The sequence below is a fragment of the Sipha flava genome, unplaced genomic scaffold (genome assembly GCF_003268045.1).
Source record: "Sipha flava isolate LNK unplaced genomic scaffold, YSA_version1 297_pilon_pilon, whole genome shotgun sequence".
Classification (NCBI taxonomy): Eukaryota; Metazoa; Arthropoda; class Insecta; order Hemiptera; family Aphididae; genus Sipha; species Sipha flava.
In genome coordinates this window covers 10,248-30,993 of record NW_020272969.1, presented here as the reverse complement: position 1 = coordinate 30,993, position 20,746 = coordinate 10,248, and the positions used below count along the sequence as shown (strand labels likewise).

At 35.6% G+C, this 20,746-nt stretch overlaps 3 protein-coding genes across 15 annotated transcripts in view; 1 reads left to right on the top strand and 2 right to left on the bottom strand.

Moving 5' to 3' along the window:
- Window positions 1–13,365, top strand: part of LOC112685893 (protein sprint) — an 82,736-nt gene extending 69,371 nt beyond the window's left edge. For 10 of the 13 annotated variants that reach the window (XM_025557928.1, XM_025557927.1, XM_025557926.1 and 7 more), the window contains 15 exons: window positions 5,244–5,414; window positions 5,546–5,733; window positions 5,803–5,894; window positions 5,956–6,105; window positions 6,307–6,435; window positions 6,499–7,343; window positions 7,406–7,860; window positions 8,291–8,459; window positions 8,542–8,677; window positions 10,573–10,850; window positions 10,991–11,188; window positions 12,340–12,471; window positions 12,546–12,815; window positions 12,884–13,082; window positions 13,156–13,365. In XM_025557928.1, the coding sequence (XP_025413713.1) occupies window positions 5,244–5,414; window positions 5,546–5,733; window positions 5,803–5,894; window positions 5,956–6,105; window positions 6,307–6,435; window positions 6,499–7,343; window positions 7,406–7,860; window positions 8,291–8,459; window positions 8,542–8,677; window positions 10,573–10,850; window positions 10,991–11,188; window positions 12,340–12,471; window positions 12,546–12,815; window positions 12,884–13,082; window positions 13,156–13,286 (3,543 nt within the window). In that variant the 3' untranslated portion in view covers window positions 13,287–13,365. The remainder of the gene's footprint in view (window positions 1–5,243; window positions 5,415–5,545; window positions 5,734–5,802; window positions 5,895–5,955; window positions 6,106–6,306; window positions 6,436–6,498; window positions 7,344–7,405; window positions 7,861–8,290; window positions 8,460–8,541; window positions 8,678–10,572; window positions 10,851–10,990; window positions 11,189–12,339; window positions 12,472–12,545; window positions 12,816–12,883; window positions 13,083–13,155) is intronic. The other 3 variants (XM_025557930.1, XM_025557923.1, XM_025557922.1) reach the window with 2 other exon arrangements.
- Window positions 13,366–14,585: 1,220 nt separating this feature from the next.
- On the bottom strand, window positions 14,586–15,827 carry LOC112685892. The gene has a single exon (XM_025557918.1). The coding sequence runs from the start codon at window positions 15,811–15,813 to the stop codon at window positions 14,620–14,622; it is 1,194 nt and encodes a 397-aa protein (XP_025413703.1). The 5' UTR covers window positions 15,814–15,827; the 3' UTR covers window positions 14,586–14,619.
- Window positions 15,828–16,013: 186 nt separating this feature from the next.
- Window positions 16,014–19,817, bottom strand: LOC112685891. The gene is made up of 3 exons (XM_025557917.1): window positions 18,377–19,817; window positions 16,732–18,159; window positions 16,014–16,678 (listed from the first exon to the last, which is right to left on the bottom strand). Exons 1-3 carry the CDS (start codon window positions 19,815–19,817, stop codon window positions 16,014–16,016), a joined length of 3,534 nt encoding a protein of 1,177 aa, XP_025413702.1.
- Window positions 19,818–20,746: the final 929 nt, after the last annotated feature.

Genomic DNA, 20,746 nt, shown 5'->3' with positions numbered 1-20,746 from the left:
GAGTGTGCGAGCAGTTTCGTGTTCGTTTGTGTGTGAACGGACCGTCGGTGGCCTTTTGGCCGACTAACTCGGTGGGGCTGGTGTGCGCGAAGCACGACCAGTTTTCAGATTGAGGCGAGGCTACTGCTGCCGATCGATTTTGACAAACACAAATTAATCTGCTAAGACGTCGAGTGTACGTGTTCAATTAAAACGTTCGCCGGTAGTGAATTGTGTAAACGAATAACAATTGTTGATTTCGCGTGCCTTTTCGTCCGATTAGCATTTCGAAACCAATCGACGACAACGGCGCACTATGTACCTCTAAACGTATCTCATCTTAAACACATGTACAACTATTTTTATGTTACGCTCGTGCATTATATTTTATTCAAAGATTCACTCGGCCGTCGTCGGATATTAAAAACGTAAAAACGGTTTTACAGTTATCGCAGCACAAAAATGAATTACGATATATACTATATAATATTTTATTCTTTAAACTTTTGTACTCGTCGTTATTTATGTAATAATATTTTCTTTTCGAACTACTTGCGAACAACACTTAAGTTTTAAAAACGCAGTGATAATTATTTTGCTAAACATTTAACGTGCCCATTAAAATAATATTTTTCTTTAATTGTTCGCGTTTTTTTTTTTTTTTTTTTTGTTGTTTTTTTCTTGTTATCTGCATTTTTAAAATTAACTAATTGAATATTTTCAATAAAAGTTGTTGAAGCCTCGCCATAATATTTAATTTTATTTTAACACGACGGTACAAAAATCAAAAATAAATTATAACTTCTTATAATTACATGCTAACACCATGCAACCCTTAATTTTCACTTATCAATTGAATTGTACGTGTGTGCGAAAAATTCGTAAAATATTATACCCTATCATCGCATACTTATGTTTGCGTGATTTGCTTTTCCACTTATGAACGAGTTGTCGTTGTTTTTTTTATATGATGATTGTCGCTTACGCGCAGATTTTAAAATCGATTACGTTCAACACTGCGATGACCTCGTCGAGCAAGTCAACAAAATTTCAAAGGCTGTACTCGGAAAAATTATTAAATTTTCGTTCTCCTTGCCAAACGCCAATGTCGCGGACAATCGAATTCGGCATAGAGCCAACGGTATACGTGTGTCGCAAAATCAATTTGATTTTTTTTTTTTTATTTCTATTTTTTCCCTCCGTATTCCCAGTAGGCTGCGGTGTAATATTGGAACGCGGCGCGGCCTAAAAACATGTTTACTCTTATCCGTTATGAATTTTCTATGAGAAATGCGTATTTATTTATGTCTGTCTCCGCACGTATATTTATATATATCGCGTTTTTCCTGAGATCCTCACGAAATTCGTGCACGATTTTGTGCGGGCGTGCGTGTGCGCACGTGTATTATTATTATATACATGCGCCTGACGTGTGTAGTGTGATCGTGCTCGTTGCCATGTACATCGCGTGTCCAGAGACCGACCGCCACCGACGCACGACCCGCGTTTACTTACCTAAACGTTACACGAGATTTCGCGTTTTGGACAGCGACGCGTGCAATTATATCGTTTTCTGGTAGTAATATTATACGCCGCTCCCTAGTTAGGTGGCAAAAGCGTCCCGAGTGTTAATTATTATTTTTATTTCTCACCTATAGTCGTCGTGTATAAAAATCGATACTCGCACGTACTCGCGGTCCTTATTGGACTCGTGCTCTGTTTATGAACACAGCTGGTGGTTCGAATTTGAAAGAAAACGCAAAAAATTACAACCCTGTTACCTATTCGTCCGAAGCGTTTTTACGGAATCCATCTCTTCGGACTGTTATCGATAATCCGGTGCGTTATTCGCGTAGTGGTGATAAGCAGCGGTGTTCTTACCGGGGAAACGGATGACGTGGGATCAGGTAAACGGAAAAAATAAAAAAAAATGTTAAGCGTAACACAGATCGGACGACGATTCCATTAAAACTATCCAACCGGTTTTAAAAAAGCAGTCTATATTTGTTATCGTATTTACGCCGCGAGTCGTTAATTAGGTTTGTGAACTCTCAGTGCCATCGACCGACTACCATATTATAGCTGTACCAATTCAACAGCCCTCGAGTAGTGCTGTTGGAATATTTCGATTAATTTTACATTAATCGACTAATTGATGTTTTTAATTTTATTAAAATTAATTGGGATATTTAGGTCCTTAAAATCAGATTAAATCATTATTTTACAAAAAATAACGTTTAAAATAGTTGTCCTCTGAATAATGTATAAGGAGCTAATTCTCTACAGATCGATTGACTGAACCGATCGTTTAAATTCTTTGCTTTTGAAATGTTTGTCTACAATCGGGGGCCTACGATTGTAAATCTTGGTGAAAGTCTTGGATTAATCGATTATTCCCTATTTATTGATAATCGGTTTTGCTATAACATGCGCCAGTAGAACATTGGAATATAATAATACGACATATAACAACAATTACAATTAATGATATTTTATTATTAATAATATTAACAAATAACAATAACAACAAATATGTACGTGTGCGTGCACACAACAGTAAACGCAATGCGCACAATGACGGACTACTGTCGCACCACGCACGGCGAGACGATGATTGAACGACGCGACGTCGGTTAAATCTCGGCGCCGTAACATTGCGCTCGAGCACACGCCCAACGTTTTTAATTGTTCATTCAACGATCTGCTGAACAAATGCGCTTCACGTATAACGCACAAATCCGCGTATCATTGACGTGTGTACAAAAAAATCAAAAAAAATAAATAAATACAACATCGAATGCATACGGTACGGCACAGTAGTGCATCGTTTCCAGCCGTTACACTTTGTTTTGTTACTCCCCTCGTCGTACTCGTTACAATAACACGCGTTTTCCAATCAACGTGCCGGCGAGACCTGTATTCCAAACGATCGGTCCTCCGTAGCAAACGAACACTACGGGCGCACACACGACGGGTGTCATTCGGTGGTACGCCTCTTCGACTCCGACAGCACTCGGCGTTTTTCGAGTGAACCCCCCGGGTGCGCGCGCGGTTCGGACGTAGTCGAACGACCAACACTGGCGCACGACCCGGAAGCGCGCGTTTGAAAACCGTATTCGTTCCGATCGCGTGCTGACGATTTGCATTCCTACCCCGTACAACCCCGTCGCTGATTGCGGCCCCGTCGAACCTAATGAAACCGTCATCTCTTGTACGATAAATGCGTATCGAATGTTTTACCTTTTGCCCGCGACACGGTTCCCAATCACACGCGACGGGAAGTGCATGTGTGCACGGAGTTGGCAAAAGTTTTACGGCGCTAATTGAATACCCGTGTACTACGGTGGTGCGGCGGACCAGAGCTGCCGACGAAGAAAGTTAATCGTCGAGAGATGGTTTCTCCTCTTCCCGTCCGCGTAAACTCTCAAGAGCCTCCCGCGGTCGGTCGTAATATACCTAGTACATAACAGTGCACGTGCACACCTGTGCGGACGAGGGTCGTAACGGGACTTCTTTAATCAAGTGGATCCTGACCAGACGCCAAATCCAATCGACGGACAAATCTCTCCCCCTCTGCGTATTCGTAAGGTATTGTTTGCCAAGCGCAATTAAGCTAATCCCTTTTTGCCTACCCTAACGAATCGCATCGCCGGACCGCGATTTTATAGTTTTTAATTGAATCCGGCGTGTTAAGCAATCGCCGAGAAGTCGGTCTCCCGCTGCAGCAGACACGTGTTCGCCGAATGTTTGGTGAAATACACAAGTACCTATAATTGTAGTGTATAATAGTATATTTAAGCAATGAAATAATAGAAAGCAATGAACGATTTGCATGATTTTTTTCTCGGGATTCGTGACATCAACAAGGAAAAAATCATATTAAGGTATCGAACGACAAGCTTGTGATGTAAAGATTTTTCGTTTTTATTACATTTGTTAACGTGTACATTAACGTCTTATTATATTATTATTATAAAAATATTTACGTCTGTAAGAAAAGAATTGTATTTTAATTCGGTTTGAATACTACGAAGAAAAGAAAAAATCATAATAGTTATTTGTCATCAGTTACTGGGGAAAAAATAAACATGTCGTCACCGTCTAAAACAAGCTTATGTGTACACTAAATAATATCTTCTTTTCATTTTTGTGCATTATGTATTTATATCTCGAAAAAATTAACAGTGTTTTCAACCTTGATGATATCCGAATTTTCCAACAGTTTCAAATTTACCTAATCTATACATAAAACTGTATGAGTATTTATTTTTTCTTCTTTCACATGATATTTTGCGATATTACGTGATGTGTAAAATAAATCGTTGAAACCAATTATTTTAATAGATATTTTCTTTAAATTACAATTTTGAATATCATTTTTTTATTACAATTGTGTACAATTTTTGTATTCAATGTATGTTAACTTCTAGGTATGTATTTAGTATTCACTTCATATTTGAAAATGTAATTGACCGTTAAAATACAGAATACAATTAAAAACGAAAAACAAATGAAGAATATGTAATGGTTTTTGATTTTATCTTATAAGAATTTCAGTTTGAATTTTATTAGCATATTTATACGGTCATAGTAACCATATTAGGAAATACTTAAATTTCGTTTGTCGAAATTCTTTAGGTCGACTCGGCTGACCGGATATAATAATATGTACCATAAAAAATTAAAAATAAAACAAAAAGTAATTGGATGGTGATGTCACACGTTTCAGTTCTCTACTATATATTGACGCGGTTCTCTATTATTAGACCGCCGACCTTAACTAAATGAAGGAGAGCCTACATGAACTTGGCGCCAACTATTTAGTGTGTATTAGATTTCGTGTTTTAACAAAATATTTAATTTTAAAATTTTATTTTAAAATATTATTCAAAAAACCCTCTATAAATTGTTGTTTATTATTACTATTATTCGTGTTTGATGAATGAGAGAAAAATCTTGTTTTGCATTTTATTACGTTAACTAATTGCCAAAGTCCCTGGTCGTTTATATTAATGAACCTCAAGACAGAAAAAAAAATAAACAATAGAAATGAATAAAACAAGCCTTAAGAGTCTCGGGAATTCCCCTTTATTTGCATTACTTATGTGTATAGTTTCATAATCACATTTTTTTTCTCTATTAATATTGTTAATATTTTTTCTCTTATGTAACCTTTACACGTTTTATGAACATCTCTTGGCCCATATTAATTATAATCAGTTTTGTTGCCTTGTTCCATAATACTGAAATTTATGTTTACGCAGGACGAAGATGACTACGAAACTAGTAGTGGATCCGTGAGGTCTGGTTCAGGAGACGCGGCTAGTTGTGATATTGGATTACTCGAACGTCTCATACGTAGTCACCCGATATGGTTTCTACCCGGAATTCAACGAGCTGGTGCATTTCACTTATTACAAGGGAAGGACGACGGGGTGAGTGCATTAAACATAATCATTGTTAATTAATTGATTAATTATTTTTGATATTACTCGTATTTGTTATGAATCATTTTTACGTTATAGCAACAACAAAAGTAAATTTATTTGAATTTTAAATTTTTCAGAATTTTGTTGTAAGGCAGTCCAGTCAGACGGGCACTATGGCCATATCCGTTCGCTTACCAAGTGGCAAAGGTCCGTATATTGAACATTATCTCATTCAAGCCACTTCCGACAACAGGTTAGCTCTGGAAAGTTCGGACAATAAATTTGATAGTATCCCAATGTTAATTGCTCATTATGCACAGTGCTGGTAAGATTTTAATAGAATCATTGGTACACTTTTTTTTCTTGTGCTTAATATTTTATTTTAATATTTTAGCGATGAACTACCTGTGCAGCTTATGTTACCCAAAGCTATACAAGAAGCGAAAAATCGTCAACAACTCTCATCCTTAGCGTTACTTGGTCAAGGTTAGTTTTACATTTATTCTTATTTTATTATTTTTACAATTGAATAAATTATATTTAATAGAATTCTGGAGGTATCCTATGGCCAGTTCAAGGTCTTCTCCAACATTGGACATATCACCAAACGACGAGCCCACAAAGAGGACATTGAATACTTCTATTCCAAGTAGTGCCGCCAACAGTCAATCGAGTAGCCTCAGTAGTTTTAGCAGTGGTGAGATATAAGACTATAATACCTATATTGTATACATATTTTTTTTTTTACATTTTTTAAAACTATTTTATGTATACCCTTTTGGTACTCAAATAATATGATAATACTATATAAGAATTTATTACTTAAGCATATAACTAAGTTATATTATTTATACGAATATTAATAACTAATATTTTGTATTTTTCATTATTTTTGTAGGCAACAATAATCAAGAATCTGCTTTTACAGACAATCATTTATCTATAGAAGAATTATCAACTAGTCCAGTGGAAAATACACAACAAACCAATGGATTTTTAACAACTTTCAAGAGTACTTCAAAAGAAGGTAATTTTATTATATACTTAATTCTTATAAATTATTACTTGACAATTATGTATATATTTTCAGGTACACCGACTTCTTCAGATAACTTGTCTCCACCAGTGAGCCTTGTGAGTGGTCGGACAAGACCCACACCTCCAAATACATTAAACCTTAAATCTTCCAACAGCCCGTTAACTACAGATGTTGTAAGCTCTTCTCATACAGCCAAAACACCTCCACCACCTCCTCCTCGTTGGGCCAAACCTGTATCAGGCCAACAAAACTTCACTGTGACAACAACTGTTACGTTTAGTTTGCACAAAGAAACATCCCCTTCACCACTTATTCAAGTATCTTGTGGACAAATGTCTAAATCAACAGATGATAGTGAAATTATGCCAGCCATCAAAAGTCCACCAGGATCGGAAATCATGTCTCCAATCTCAGACACAGGTGGTGTGATACGTTCAGGTCGTCGCACTAAAAGAAATAGAATTAAACAGTCAAGACATTATAGAGAAAGCGATATACTTGAAACTCCCAATATTTATCATAGAAGTAATTTTGCTGACAAAGTCAGTGATTATGAAGACGTATGGGGCCCTGACTCATCTTTATCTACATTTAAAACACCTTCATCTTCTCAAAGCAATAGCGGCACTTATATGAAAAATGCTCCAGAATTACCCCCAGAGATGCCACCTGATATACTAGAACAAACTACTAGTGTTCAAACTGTTACTAAAAACACATTAGGACTTGTTTTACCTCAAAACCAAAACAACGATCTCCCTTCAATAACTGACAGTACAACCAGTCTGTTATCACCTGTCTCACCTGAGGCAAAATCTCCAGTTTCTGAAGAAGATATTTCTGAAGCTAAGCAAGGCAGTCCTTTTTACGCTGAACCAGCTGATGCCATAAAACAAGTAAATATTTTTAACTATTAGAATTATAATACGTTTATGACTAATGCCCTTTGATTTTACAGGCTGCTTTTCTGAGACGCAAACCAAAATCTTCAGCAAATAATTTCCGTAACCGCCATTCAGAGCCAAGTTTTCTTCATCAATGGCCTGCGCTAGTTGGATGTAGCCAATTACCCCGAATCGATTCTAAAGAAGAATTGTTATCACCTAATGGTAATTACTCTACCAACCAAGCATTTTCTTCTTCTGTGGACAATATACCATTATTAAGAGGTTCGAGAAGGGAACTCTTAAAAACTGGTAAACCAGTAGAAACCCCTCGTATTGGCCCTCCAAAGCGTGGACTGGAGGGTTCATGGGCAGTAGATTCTAGTTGGGAATTTATTGGCAATGAAAATGAAAATGCTAACTCATTTGATAATAATGATCAAGCAAATATTGAGCAACCATCTAAAGATTGTTTAAAAGAATCTCCAGGACGCAAAGGTCCTACAATACAAGAAATTATTTTACAAAGGTAAATTATTTTAATTCCTAATATAATAAATAAATATTATTTAGTTGTTTATGACCATTAAGAATTTATTAATGTATAAATAAATAGTTTATGTATAGAAATACATTTTTAGCCTGAAGTATTATATTTATAATGTACGACCGGTCTGAATTTAAATATTTAATATTACATATAAATAAAGTCAATAAAATCAAAGTTTAAAGTCTACAAAAGTCTTTAGTCTTAATGTCGATTTATAGTTACGATTTCATTGACTTTGTACATACCTAATGAATTTTTTATTTGAAACCAGTTAAAATATATAAACAATCCAAGCTAAGCATTTATATATAATATATATAAAATATTTATTCATATATTAACAAATGAGTATTAACCATTTACTAATTTTTATTTTTTTACTAAGAATTTATTATTTTCGTATTTTCAGGTTACCGCATTTGAGCTTATATGTCAAAGAACCCTGTTCAACATCTTGCAATAATGATACTGAACAACCTGATCAAAATCCCACTGATAGTGTGAACAATAATATTTTGAACTTGACTGGTTTCAGTAATCTATCTCTTTTGTCTCAGAATAGTGATGAAGATACTAGAGTAAATAATGAGCTTCTATTTAAATATATTTTTATATTTTTTTGATGTATAATTATGTTTTTTTCTTTCTTTTACATTACAGACTGAGTTTTCAGAACCATGGGATAGTTCAAGGTGGGAACATTTGTTACCGGTTTCTAATAAGGATCAAAATCAAGATCATTTAAAATCAGTGAATCGAAACAAAAGTTTTTCCGAACGATTGGATCCGCTTTTAGGTAATATGGATGAATATTTTATAATAAAATATCAAACACAATTTTTATTAAATTATTTCTCTTTAGAATTTAACTAGTTCAAAATTAAGCTTACAAAATATTGTTTGTTCTTTATTGTATTTACCTTTAAACAGGATAGGAAATTGCCAATGGCCTCCGTTATTAAGAGGCCTCGGATTTTTATGAACCTTTTTTTTTTGCATACCACTTTTATCGTAAATAATACATTTTTAATTTTGCTCAAAGGCCACAAAATGCCTAAATCAAACCCTGATAATTACACATTTACTTCAGTTTGCGATTACTGCACATTAACAACCAATTTATTGTAATTTTAGTGTAATAGATTACAATTTTTGTTTTAATTATTGCAATTGCTTTGTAGACTATATTATTATTGTAGTAGTTTTTACAAGAAAAAACCGCTATTAAACTATCGGTAATTAATAAGCATGAATAGTAGTCATCCGTCGAAGTATTATGTAAAATTAAAATATGAGGTCAAATGATAATACTGCACCGACTGATATTTCAAACAACTCGTTCGATTTTGTTCGGATCGTAAATCATCGTTGGCGGTGATGGACATTCTCGGAGCCCGTAAACAAACACGTATCAGTCGCATGGGCGCTACTAGAGCCCAAATATTAGCCCTAGAGTACACGCTTCACGGTCAAAAAGACCGGGCTTTTTGAATTTTGTTCATTGTTTCAAAAATACGAAATATTAACCTAACCCAATCTAGGTACCTTCTAATTAGATGATAAACTAACATTAGATACAATTGCTTACTGTATACGATTTGTTGTCTGTACTATTGAAGGGTTCAAATTCCATTACCTATTAAAACACGGTCTAAAAGACCGTGTGCGTGTTATACTGTGACATTGACACACAATTTAATTTGATGAAAACTCATTATGGGTTAAATTTCTTATCGCCGATAAGACGTTATTCCCTATCGATAAAACATAAATGAATATTTTATTTTTATATTGTTTTTAGTTGACATTGTCTCGCTATACTGTGCGAACTACGAGTATAATACAGATAAAATATTTAATAAAACCTAATATTTAATAAAATTTATATGGAAGTTTAATTTTTTTATATTATGTATCAATTAAATCATTTGACAATATTTCTTTATTTAAAAAAATAAAATCAATAAAATAATTATAATTTCAATTTATCGAGTTTTAATTGAAATATTTCAATACACGGTCAAAAACACCGTGTGCGTGGAATCTTGTGAATATTTTTAATGCGTGTAATCTAGGGTTAAGGGTGTTGAAATTGCCGAAAATAAAATTAAATGGTATTTAACTGTAATTACTATAGATTATATAGATCTGAAGAAAAAAAAACAGGAGTGCTACATTTGAACTCAGGGATGCTAAAAACCCTATTGCGTCCCCCTAGTTGCGTCTATGTTGTATGTTTGTTCGTTTAATCCCCGACCAACATAAACTTATTCTAGATAAAACCGTTCTACATAGAACGATCAATTATTGTTTCTAAAACCTTTAAACCCCGGGTGTTTACGGAAAATATTTCAAAAACGTTTGTTGCGTCAGATAAGAAAACGTTCGTATAAACTTAATCCGGAAAGTAGTATAAAAGTCAAATTCACTAAAAAAAAATTAATAAATCCACTAGAAAACGGCTATGAAAAAAAATATCGTCTGTCATTTGTAGTTCATACGTTCGTGTTATGTTCGCGATCGACGAATTCCGGTGATCGAGTGTACCGCACGTGAATGAAAGTTACAAATATTTATTTATTATCGTTTTAATGTTACGAAAGTCATAAATAAATTAAAATATATAAAAATTTAATATAATAATAGAGACGTCACTACGATATTAACTGTGGTGTGTACGATATTCTGTAGCAGCCCCACGGATCCAAGCATTGGCACGCAGCCGCTTGATGGCCCAGACTGGCACAGGTTCTTCAACGCGAGAGTATGCGCTGCAGCTTGCCGCGGACAAGTCCACTGTATTTGCCAGGTCCATCGACAACTTCGTGTGCTGCACAGTTGAGTCCAAGGAGACCAACCCGTCGGTGGTGATGCGAAACGTGCGACAGTTCATGTCGGGGATGAAAAACTATTTGCTCAAACACGGAGAGAAGGAGTTCCAGAAAGTCGTAGAGAGGGAACGGAGCCAGGTATGCGTGTGTTTTTATTTCCATTTTCTCTTTGTAGGATCTTGTGATCCCCTCGACGATCGGCCGTTCTTGCCGCGTCCTGTGGACAGGATTACATGCGAAGCATTTCTTTAATTCCGCGCGTGTTTTCTGCTCCGCAGTTGAAGCCCACCGAGTTCCTCAACCTCGACGTGATCCTGGAAGGCGTGATGAACCGGCTGGTACTTAAGGAACTCCGGGAGCACATCTACAGCCTTCTGGTCGACGAGTACGTTAACAACGGCTCCGTACCGTCCATGGTGGAGAACATACACTACGCCAAGTCGAAGAGCATCCAAGACTTCGCGGTCCGAGTACGTGTAAGACTTTGTTACATTTAGCCAGTGCTCAGCGTGGGAGGGAGGCGCAAAGGGACATTCGGTCCTCCTACCTCTCGCAGTGCTTAAAAATTCTCTTGCAGAAAGTTCACTATAACGCTCAACTGTTCACAAAAAAAAACAATCGTTCACGTTAAAAATTAATAATCAGTTATGAAATATGTACAAAAATGTTTTTTAAAATATTTGTTTCGTTTTATAATCAACTATTACGTCTCGTCGGTGATCTACCGTAGCTCGAAGAAATAGTATTATTTTACAATCAACTCGTATTCAATATTAATGATGTGTCATTCACTCATAATGTACTGTTTAATATGCGTATATCCAACTAATATAATTGTATGGAAAGCTCTTAGCGGTACAGTCATCAAAGTCTCTTTGGCTTTTTTTTTTTTTGCCACTTTTGTTCTGTGTTTATCCGCCGCTGTGTCGAGCAGCTTAGACGTGAGATCAGCGGCCGTTTAATTTTTACGGAGTCACGTGTAGGCATAACTACACGCATATGTTGTGTTGCGTATCACGCGTGTGCGAGGAATAATGCGTGCGAATGACATTACTGCCATTTTCGTTCCAACGTTTCTAGAAACTTTCTACCTCTTACTGATAATCTTGACGGTGTGATAAGGATTCTGAAAACGCTCATTGTATAGTTAACTGTGGAAGGGTTTAACCGTTGAACTTAATCATTTTTCATAAATATTTTCATACATAAAGTCATAAAATTTTATTTTAAATTATTTAAAAATGTACAAGAATCTTAACAAGGTCCAATTATAAATTTAGATAACTAATACATTTAATTAGAATAAAATTGAATTGTTTTTGTATTAATAAAGCTGAAATACATATAAGTACATATAAATACATATAGTTAAATATATATAGGTACATGATTTTGAGACCCATAAATTATTTCATATCAATGTCAACATATGCTTAGACTTATTTTAACAATTGTTTTTTTTTTTATTAACTTATTGTTTTTAACGTCTTCAAGATTTATTTAGGTTTAGTACTATTGAAAATATATGATAGTATGATTGTACTCGTACTTATATATATTTATAAATTTATAAGTTTAAATTTAAATATATTGAGTAATTAATTTGATTCTTATAAAATAATTACAGGAAAATTTGGTACCACCAAATGATAACGATTTGAAGAAAATATCAGAATGCTTCAAACGTCTTCAAGATGCATTCTTGCCATTGGAAAAATTAGAACATCTACTGTCTGCTATTGCTCTAATTTTTAACGCTGTAAGAAAATTATGAAATATTTACATTAATTTATGCATTACGGTATTAATAATGATTATCGTCTATTCTTTTAGGTTAAAATGCAAAATCGAAGCGCAGACGCATGTCTAGGTGCTGATGACTTCTTGCCTTTGTTGGTATGGGTGCTCGTTCAATGCAATGTCCTTACAGCTGAACTGGAGGCTGAATACATGTGGGGCTTGTTGCATCCATCACTGATACCTGGTGAGGGAGGATATTACCTGACCGCTCTATGCGGTGCCGTACACGTGTTGAAAAGCTACAAATCCTCTATGGAAGCCAGTTCGGCTAATGGTGTGAAAACTCTAGGTTCCGACAACACAGTATGTTATGCCGAATTTGTTTCCTAATACTTAGAAAGGTGTTAAATTCTTGATATTGTTTTTGGTAGTTGAGTTATGACCCACTAAATGAACTCAAATCAGTACTTAAAGTGGTTGTACCTGATGAAACAAACGGCTCGTTATTGACCAAGACATTACCTGTCAGACCACACATGACCACACGTGATGTATGTAAAATCATTGCACACAAATTGCGCATAACCAATCCACAAGATTATTCACTGTTTAAATTAATTGACGGCCAAGGTAATTGCAATAATTTTTAATTTTTTATTTAACTAATTTTTTTTTAACTAATATTTATAATAACTATTTCTAGAATTCCTGTTGTCTGAAACCGACTGTCCACAAGATATTAAGAGTTCTACAACAGCTTGTGGCAGTCATTGTCTGTTTGCATACAAAAGGATTGATGCAAAAATAGCTTGGCCCCATTCGCCTTCACCCTAAGCCATATAACTTAAAATATTAAAAAAAATTTATTTATTTTTGTGTTTGTTTTCTTTATATATATTTTGGGATTATTTTATACTATTGTATAACAATTTTTCTTTGTGATTAGTCTTTAACCTGTGAACAATATCTTGCGCCGACTATTATCCTAAATGCTAGTCATAAAATTTGTGTGTAAGTCTGCGTAAATGTTTGGATATGTAAATAATGTAGTGTACATTTGAATAACACACATTATTGAAGTAATCATAGGTATATATTATTATTTAAGCATTATGTTTTTTATCTTATTGTCTAAAATATTTTTTTTTAATTATTTTAATATTTATGAAATTTTTTTAAATATATTTTATTATTATTTGTATGTTTTTATAACTTTATTATTAGTTTAAACAAAATAATATTTCTACTCAATGACTGATAAGCTTGATACTTTGTATTCAAGCTAAGAATTTATTTTTATTTTTTCAATTTATTGTCTGTGTACAATGTAAAAAAAAAATGACACGAGTTATGAAAGCTAATAATTTTTTGTTTTTATACTTCAATTAACTGTATCTAAAATATACTTTTACTTTAAATACTTTAAAACAAATTGCGTTTCAGTATGTAAACTAATCCTATATAATTTGATATATATATATATATATATATATATATTTAAATATATTTAAATATATTTAATATATAAAAAACAAATATAATATTTTGATAAAGTAACTGTTTTAATTTTTACCATTAATGTTGTTAATATCTTAATGTTATATAGTATATAACAGTTCAATTATCAAAAAATTATTTATATATATATATACTATATAACATTAAGATATTAACAACGTTAATGGTAAAAATTAAAACAGTTACTTTATCAAAAAATTATATTTGTGGCGATGTGGACTGTATAAAAACTTAGACTTTGTTTTGATTTAAAGAATTGGGTTTTTTATTTTAATTCAACGAAATAATTGTCATTTTAAGGTGGCTTAATGGCCGATCACGTATCTATCATTCACGCCGCGCATGACGTTGACGCTAGACTATACTGCACCACTGGTTCGGGGGCGCACGCAGCGCGCTCGCGTTATCAGCTCATCCCAATTACGACCATCGTCGATCGCGATCGACCATACCGCCCGCCTTAAACAATTGTTTAACAAAACATTTTTTTTCTAATATATTATAGTAAATTTAACAAAATAGTAATTTCAATAAATCATAAGATAACAAAATATTTCAAAATAACATAACATTATACAAAAGAAACAACCAAAAAAAAAAAAAATTTATTTTATATAAACTTAATTGTAACAAGTGTACCTTTACATATTTATTTTTGATCATTTGAGACACAATTACCTTCGAAAGGAAGTGGGCATAAATACCGAATAGCGCGACGATATATACCACTAGGAGTCTTCACGGTGGCGACTCTTGGAACACCGTCACCATCTGCATTCACATGAAGAGCTTGAACAAGACCCAACTTCCACTGAAGAGGCGGAGCGTTGTCATCCTTCACAAGAACAATTGAGCCTATTTTTATCCTTGGACCCTTTTCGATAGACCACCGTTTTCGTTCCTGAAGTTGGGTTAAATATTCACGGTTCCAACGGGACCAGATTTGCTGGGAAACCTGCATGACTCTGCGCCATCTAGTTAATCGATTGGTTGGTATTAATGACACTTCAATTTCTGGTAAAGCACTTAACGAGTCGCCAATAAGGAAATGAGCAGGGGTTAAAGGAGCGAGGTCAGAAGGATCAGAAGATAAAGGAACCAAAGGTCGTGAATTCAAACATGCCTCCACTCGTATTAATGTCGTATTCAACTCTTCGTATGTAAAGTTTGCGTTGCCTAAAGCGCGAAATAAATGATGTTTAATAGATTTTATTGCTGACTCCCATAATCCTCCAAAATGAGGGGAGCGAGGTGGTATAAAGTGCCAACGGATACCGGATTCAGATAATACATTCTGCAATTTTGATTGATGTTCTTCGCTGTGAATCAAGTTGCTCAACTCTTGAAGTTGACGATTTGCTCCAACGAAATTTTTTGCGTTATCCGAATAAATATCTGTGCATTTTCCTCTTCGGTCAGAAAATCTTCTTAATGCATTTATAAACGATGCACTTGTTAAATCTCCAACCAGTTCGATGTGCACTGCCTTTGTTGTGAAGCAGATAAACACACAGATATACCCCTTGCTGAGAGCCGAATTTCGCCTCAAACTTGTTTTTATCATTAACGGTCCCGCGAAGTCGACTCCGCAGACCGAAAAAGGGCGACTAGGTTCAATTCTTTGCTTGGGTAGGTTCCCCATTATAGGTTGAAAAACTGTAGGCTTTAATCGAAAACATCTTACGCACTTGGACGCAACCTTGCGTGCGACATTTCGGCCATTTATGGGCCAAAAACGTTGCCTTACATGCGCCAACATTAGTTGCGGACCACCATGTAGTAATACATCATGAGCATCTTGAAATATTAAGTGAATTATGGAATTATTTGGAGGAACAAGCATGGAATTTTGTTGGAACTGATCTAGCTGACCCGCATTCTTCAGACGTCCTCCAACTCTGATGATGTTATTTTCGTCCAGATAAAGACGTAAACGAAAAATGTTGCTTTTTGGGGAACATAATCCGTTTTTTCTTAAGTCGGAAATTTCACAAAACCACTTCTCGCCTTGAACAAATCGAATAACGTGATTGGTCGCATTATTTAGATCATATGGCAGCAGAGGACCCGTTTTTTTTTGTCATTTGGATGAGCAGTGTTATAAATAAATCGTAAACACAAAGCTACTACCCGTATAAGACGTTCAGACGTGGGCAAACTAATTGTTCGACGTTCTTCAACTGTATCGAAGTTGATTTGATTTTTGTTTATATGCGGCCATTTAGATGAATCACACTGAAGCCAATTAGGACCCTCCCACCAAAAACTGTCATTTAACATCATTTGAGGTTCTCGACCACGGGAAATAATATCTGCCGGGTTGTCTTTAGTATGTACGTGCGCCCATTCGGATATGGATGTTATTTCTTGAATCTCACCAACTCTATGAGCGATGAATGTTTTCCACTGCGCCGATGGTGAAGAGATCCAAGCAAGAACTATTGAAGAGTCCGTCCAGAATGTCCTTTGACTGATATTCATTTTTAATTTCGCAATTATTTTGTCAGCTAAACGCGCCAAAAGGACAGCTCCACATAGTTCTAGACGTGGTAGTGAAATCGATTTTAAAGGGGCTACGCGTGATTTAGCACAGATTAAACGTAAACTACGCTTGCCTTGATTATTTGTTGTTATAAGATACAAACAAGCACCGAACGCTTCAATCGATGCATCTGAAAATCCATGTATTTGTACATCTACAATTTCTCCTGTGATTACGATACATCGCGGTATAGATAATTTAATAATAATAGGCTTTCACGAAATTTGTACCAATCCAACATTATCTCCTCTGGCAATGTTTCATCCCATCCAATGCCTATTGTCCACAAACGTTGCATCTTTATTTTAGCCTTTATAACAACATGGCTAATTAGACCCAGTGGGTCAAATATAGTCGCTATTTCTGACAGTATTTGACGTTTGGTAACAATAGTTTTTCTTTCCGCGAGTTTCACTTTATACTTGAAAACGTCACCTGACGGATCCCACCGAAAACCTAAAATATTGGCAGAGTTTTTGGATAAGTCCAAGATTAATGTCGGATCATTTTCTTTATTTTCAAGACCGGTAAGAAGTGCGGGATCGCTGGCTGTCCATTTTCTAAGTTCAAATCCGCCCTTTTGTAACACTTCTATGATTTCGTTACGCAATGTTATTGCCTCTTGCAGAGATTTGGCACCACCCAGATAATCGTCCATGTAAAAGTCCTGTTTAATTGCATTACAAGCGTTAGAATACAAGTTTGATTCTTCGTCAGCCAAACGATGTAGACATGCGGTTGCGAGGAACGATGCAAGGACTGTGCCATACGTTATTGTATTTAATTGGAATTGATGCAATTCTTGATCGGGTTCCGGTCTCCAAACTATTTGTTGATAGGTTCTGTGATTCGGAGCTACCCATATTCGACGGTACATCTTGGAGATGTCAGCAGTCATTGCATATCTATGCTTACGAAAACGAGTCAACAAATTTATAAGATCTTCTTGAATGCAAGGACCCTTTAGCAAAACGTCATTTAAACTGACTCCCGATGTGGTCTTGCATGATGCATCGAACACCACTCTTAATTTAGTAGTTACACTGTCCTCTCTCCAAACTGTGTGATGTGGTAAATAATAACTTTCTTTGATGTTTGAACATAGTTTAACTCTAGTCATATGTTCTAAATCTTCATATTCTTTCATAAATTTCGAGTATTCGATTTTGAGTTGAGAGCTGGTTAATAATCTTTTCTCAAGACCATGGAAACGCCGCGTAGCTGTTGGTTTCGAATCACCTAATTTTTTCGCCTTATCTCGAAATGGTAGCTGAACTACAAACCTGCCTTGTTCATCTCGCTGCACAGTATTTTCAAAATGTTCACGGCACGCCTTTTCCTCCAATGTGAACGCTGTCTTATTTGAACCAATTTCTTCTGTGCGCCAAAATTTTGAAACTTGTTGTTCGAGCTTTGATAAACTTGTACATAACGCGACGGTTGATGTTTTACTGATATCTTCCCGTGGCTGTGTTGACCCAGCTACAATCCAACCCAATTGCGTTTCTTGCATAATTAAATTGGATTGAGGAAGTTTAAACTGATTTGCACGCAATAATTCATAAAATACTTCCGAACCTAAAATAGCGTCGATTCTTTGTGGTTCACTATAAGACGGATCGGCTAAATTCAGCCGGAATTTGAAATCTGGATATGTCGATTTTGGATAACGGAATATTTCCGGTTAAGCGCGGTAATATGTAAAAATCGATATTTACTTTGTAGTTGGACACACGCGATTCGATATTAGCCGATGCCATATACGATGCATTTTGGGCTGATTCGTTTATACCGATTATTTTACACGATACGCGCGTTTTATTTAATTTTAACGTTTGAGATATGGATTCGGACATAAAATTACTTTGGGATCCCGAGTCAAGCAGTACACGACATGCTGTTGATTCCCCGCGCGTGTTCCTCAAGATAACGACTGCGGTTGACAATAAAATTTGTTTATTTGAACTTTGTTGGGACGAATGAGCACTAATAGATTCGAGATTGGACACATTTTCTTTCTTTGAATCGCTCGCGACAGTGTTTGTTGTTCGGTATGCTGTTGCATTTTCGGAACCGCCCGCCATGATCGGTTTAGACTTGGGTAGATGTAACAAGCTGTTATGCGCTTTCATGCATTTGGCACATCGCCGTGAAGTACATTTCTCACCGATGTGATTTCGAAGACAGATTTTACACAGCTTTAGTTCGCCTATTCGTTTTATGCGATCGGATATTGAAAACGCTAATAGAGCTGGACATTTATAAATAGTATGTTCGCCGTCACAGTTATAGCATTTCAAAGTTCCCGTAACGACGAATGAGGACGATTGATCATTAGACCTTTTAAATTTGAAGCTATTTTTTTTAAATTGACGCTGCTGAGGCTGTACTATTTTTAGTCCTCCCGACGCCTCTATGGCTTCTAGTATCTGACACCGATTTTCTAAATATTCTAGTAATGCATTCACCGAGGCGACTTCTGAATTCGACGATTCTATTTCCCACTGTCTTAATGTGCTCGCGTCCAGTTTTATAGAAATAACATGTAAAAGAAGTGATCCCCATTCTTTTGGATTATGGCCTAACGACGTGAGAGCCTTAATATGACCGTTAATCGCATCGACGAGCTTACGCAACTCAAATGACGATTCGTTATTTATATTTTCTAAATCAAATAACTTTTTTGTATGAAGTTGTACAGTGAGTTTTTTATTACTGTACCGCGAAATTAGAGCGTCCCACGCGATTTTATAGTTATCCGACGTAGTGTCCAAAAATTGAATAGTTTTTTGAGCGTCTCCAGACACTGACGAACGTAAATAAAAGAATTTTTGTATATCAGTGAGAGAAGAATTTTGATGCATTAACGCGGAAAATATGTCGTGAAAGGCTGGCCATTCGGAATAAATGCCAGTGAAATTTGGTATTTCTAGGGGAGCTAGTTTTACCATCGGCATAAATTTCGACGTACCAGCCGAAACGGTACTTGCTTTCGAACTGTCATTATTCAACGATTTTTCGGTATGATTGATAATTAAATTGTTGCAAACGGCAACACTCTCAAAATATAAGTCTTCAAAACTAGCTCTATATTTTTCGGTTTCCTCATTAGCACTAATCTCTTCTATAGAAGTTTGGACTGTTTCGAAATCTTGCCAAACTTCATTTATTTTTTCTTTTCTCAATCTTAATTGTATAACATCTATATTTTCTGTTGCTTGAGCGGCTCGAACAAAGTTATTGAAACGCGTTAGTTGGCTTTTAAGTAGCCCCCTTCGAGACAACAGAGAACTTATTTCGGACATTTTACGAATAATTTGAACAACGTTACGAGTGAAGGCAGCCCTAATTACGACACTAAGAGCTATGAAGGAAAATTGCACAAAAATAAATAAAGAAACTACTGGCGACTAACCTTTATGTTGTTTTCTTGGACTGTAAACGCCACCACTCTTTTGCTGTATCGACACTCCGTCCTCGTGCTAAGATTGGTATTATAAAATTACGCAAATTTATAATTTGAATAAATACGTTACCGCACAACGTTTACACGAACGTAAACAATAGTTATCACTGTCTTTACGCCGGACTACGGAAACGAAACGATACGACGATGATAAGCACGACGCGTGCACCGTTTATTCAACCGTTTTATATCAACCGTTTATTTTTACGATGTTTGAAATATAACGCCGGACAATAGAAACGAAACGACAGTAGAAACACTAATGTGTTATCCAGATGCTGCAACGAAGATAAACGACGGACGACAACAATCGAGTCGTAAAAGAATAATAATAATTATTCGTATTATTATCCGTGAGTGCGGTCGCGATCGTTATTATGTAACGATTTATTTACGGTGCGACGGCGACGACGACTACGGCAATGACGACGGCGACGATTTGACGATATATTATAATGGCGATAACACGCACTACGGTCTACGCGTCTACGGTGTTAACACAAATAATACACTGATCATAATCCGGCTCGAATGACCATGTGGCGATGTGGACTGTATAAAAACTTAGACTTTGTTTTGATTTAAGGAATTGGGTTTTTTATTTTAATTCAACGAAATAATTGTCATTTTAAGATGGCTTAATGGCCGATTACGTATCTATCATTCACGCCGCGCATGACGTTGACGCTAGACTAGACTGCACCACTGGTTCGGGGCGCACGCAGCGCGCTCGCGTTATCAGCTCATCCCAATTACGACCATCGTCGA

Bases quoted from the DNA above. Each gene is read 5' to 3' on its own strand.
- LOC112685892 (XM_025557918.1), bottom strand. From the start codon at position 15,813: ATGCTTGTTCCTCCAAATAATTCCATAATTCACTTAATATTTCAAGAT.
- LOC112685891 (XM_025557917.1), bottom strand. From the start codon at position 19,817: ATGTCCGAAATAAGTTCTCTGTTGTCTCGAAGGGGGCTACTTAAAAGC. The intron at 18,160-18,376 runs GTAATTTTATGT...CGACATATCCAG, and splicing joins GCTTGACTCGGGATCCCAAA to ATTTCAAATTCCGGCTGAAT. The intron at 16,679-16,731 runs GTGAAAGCCTAT...TCGTAATCACAG, and splicing joins GTTGGATTGGTACAAATTTC to GAGAAATTGTAGATGTACAA.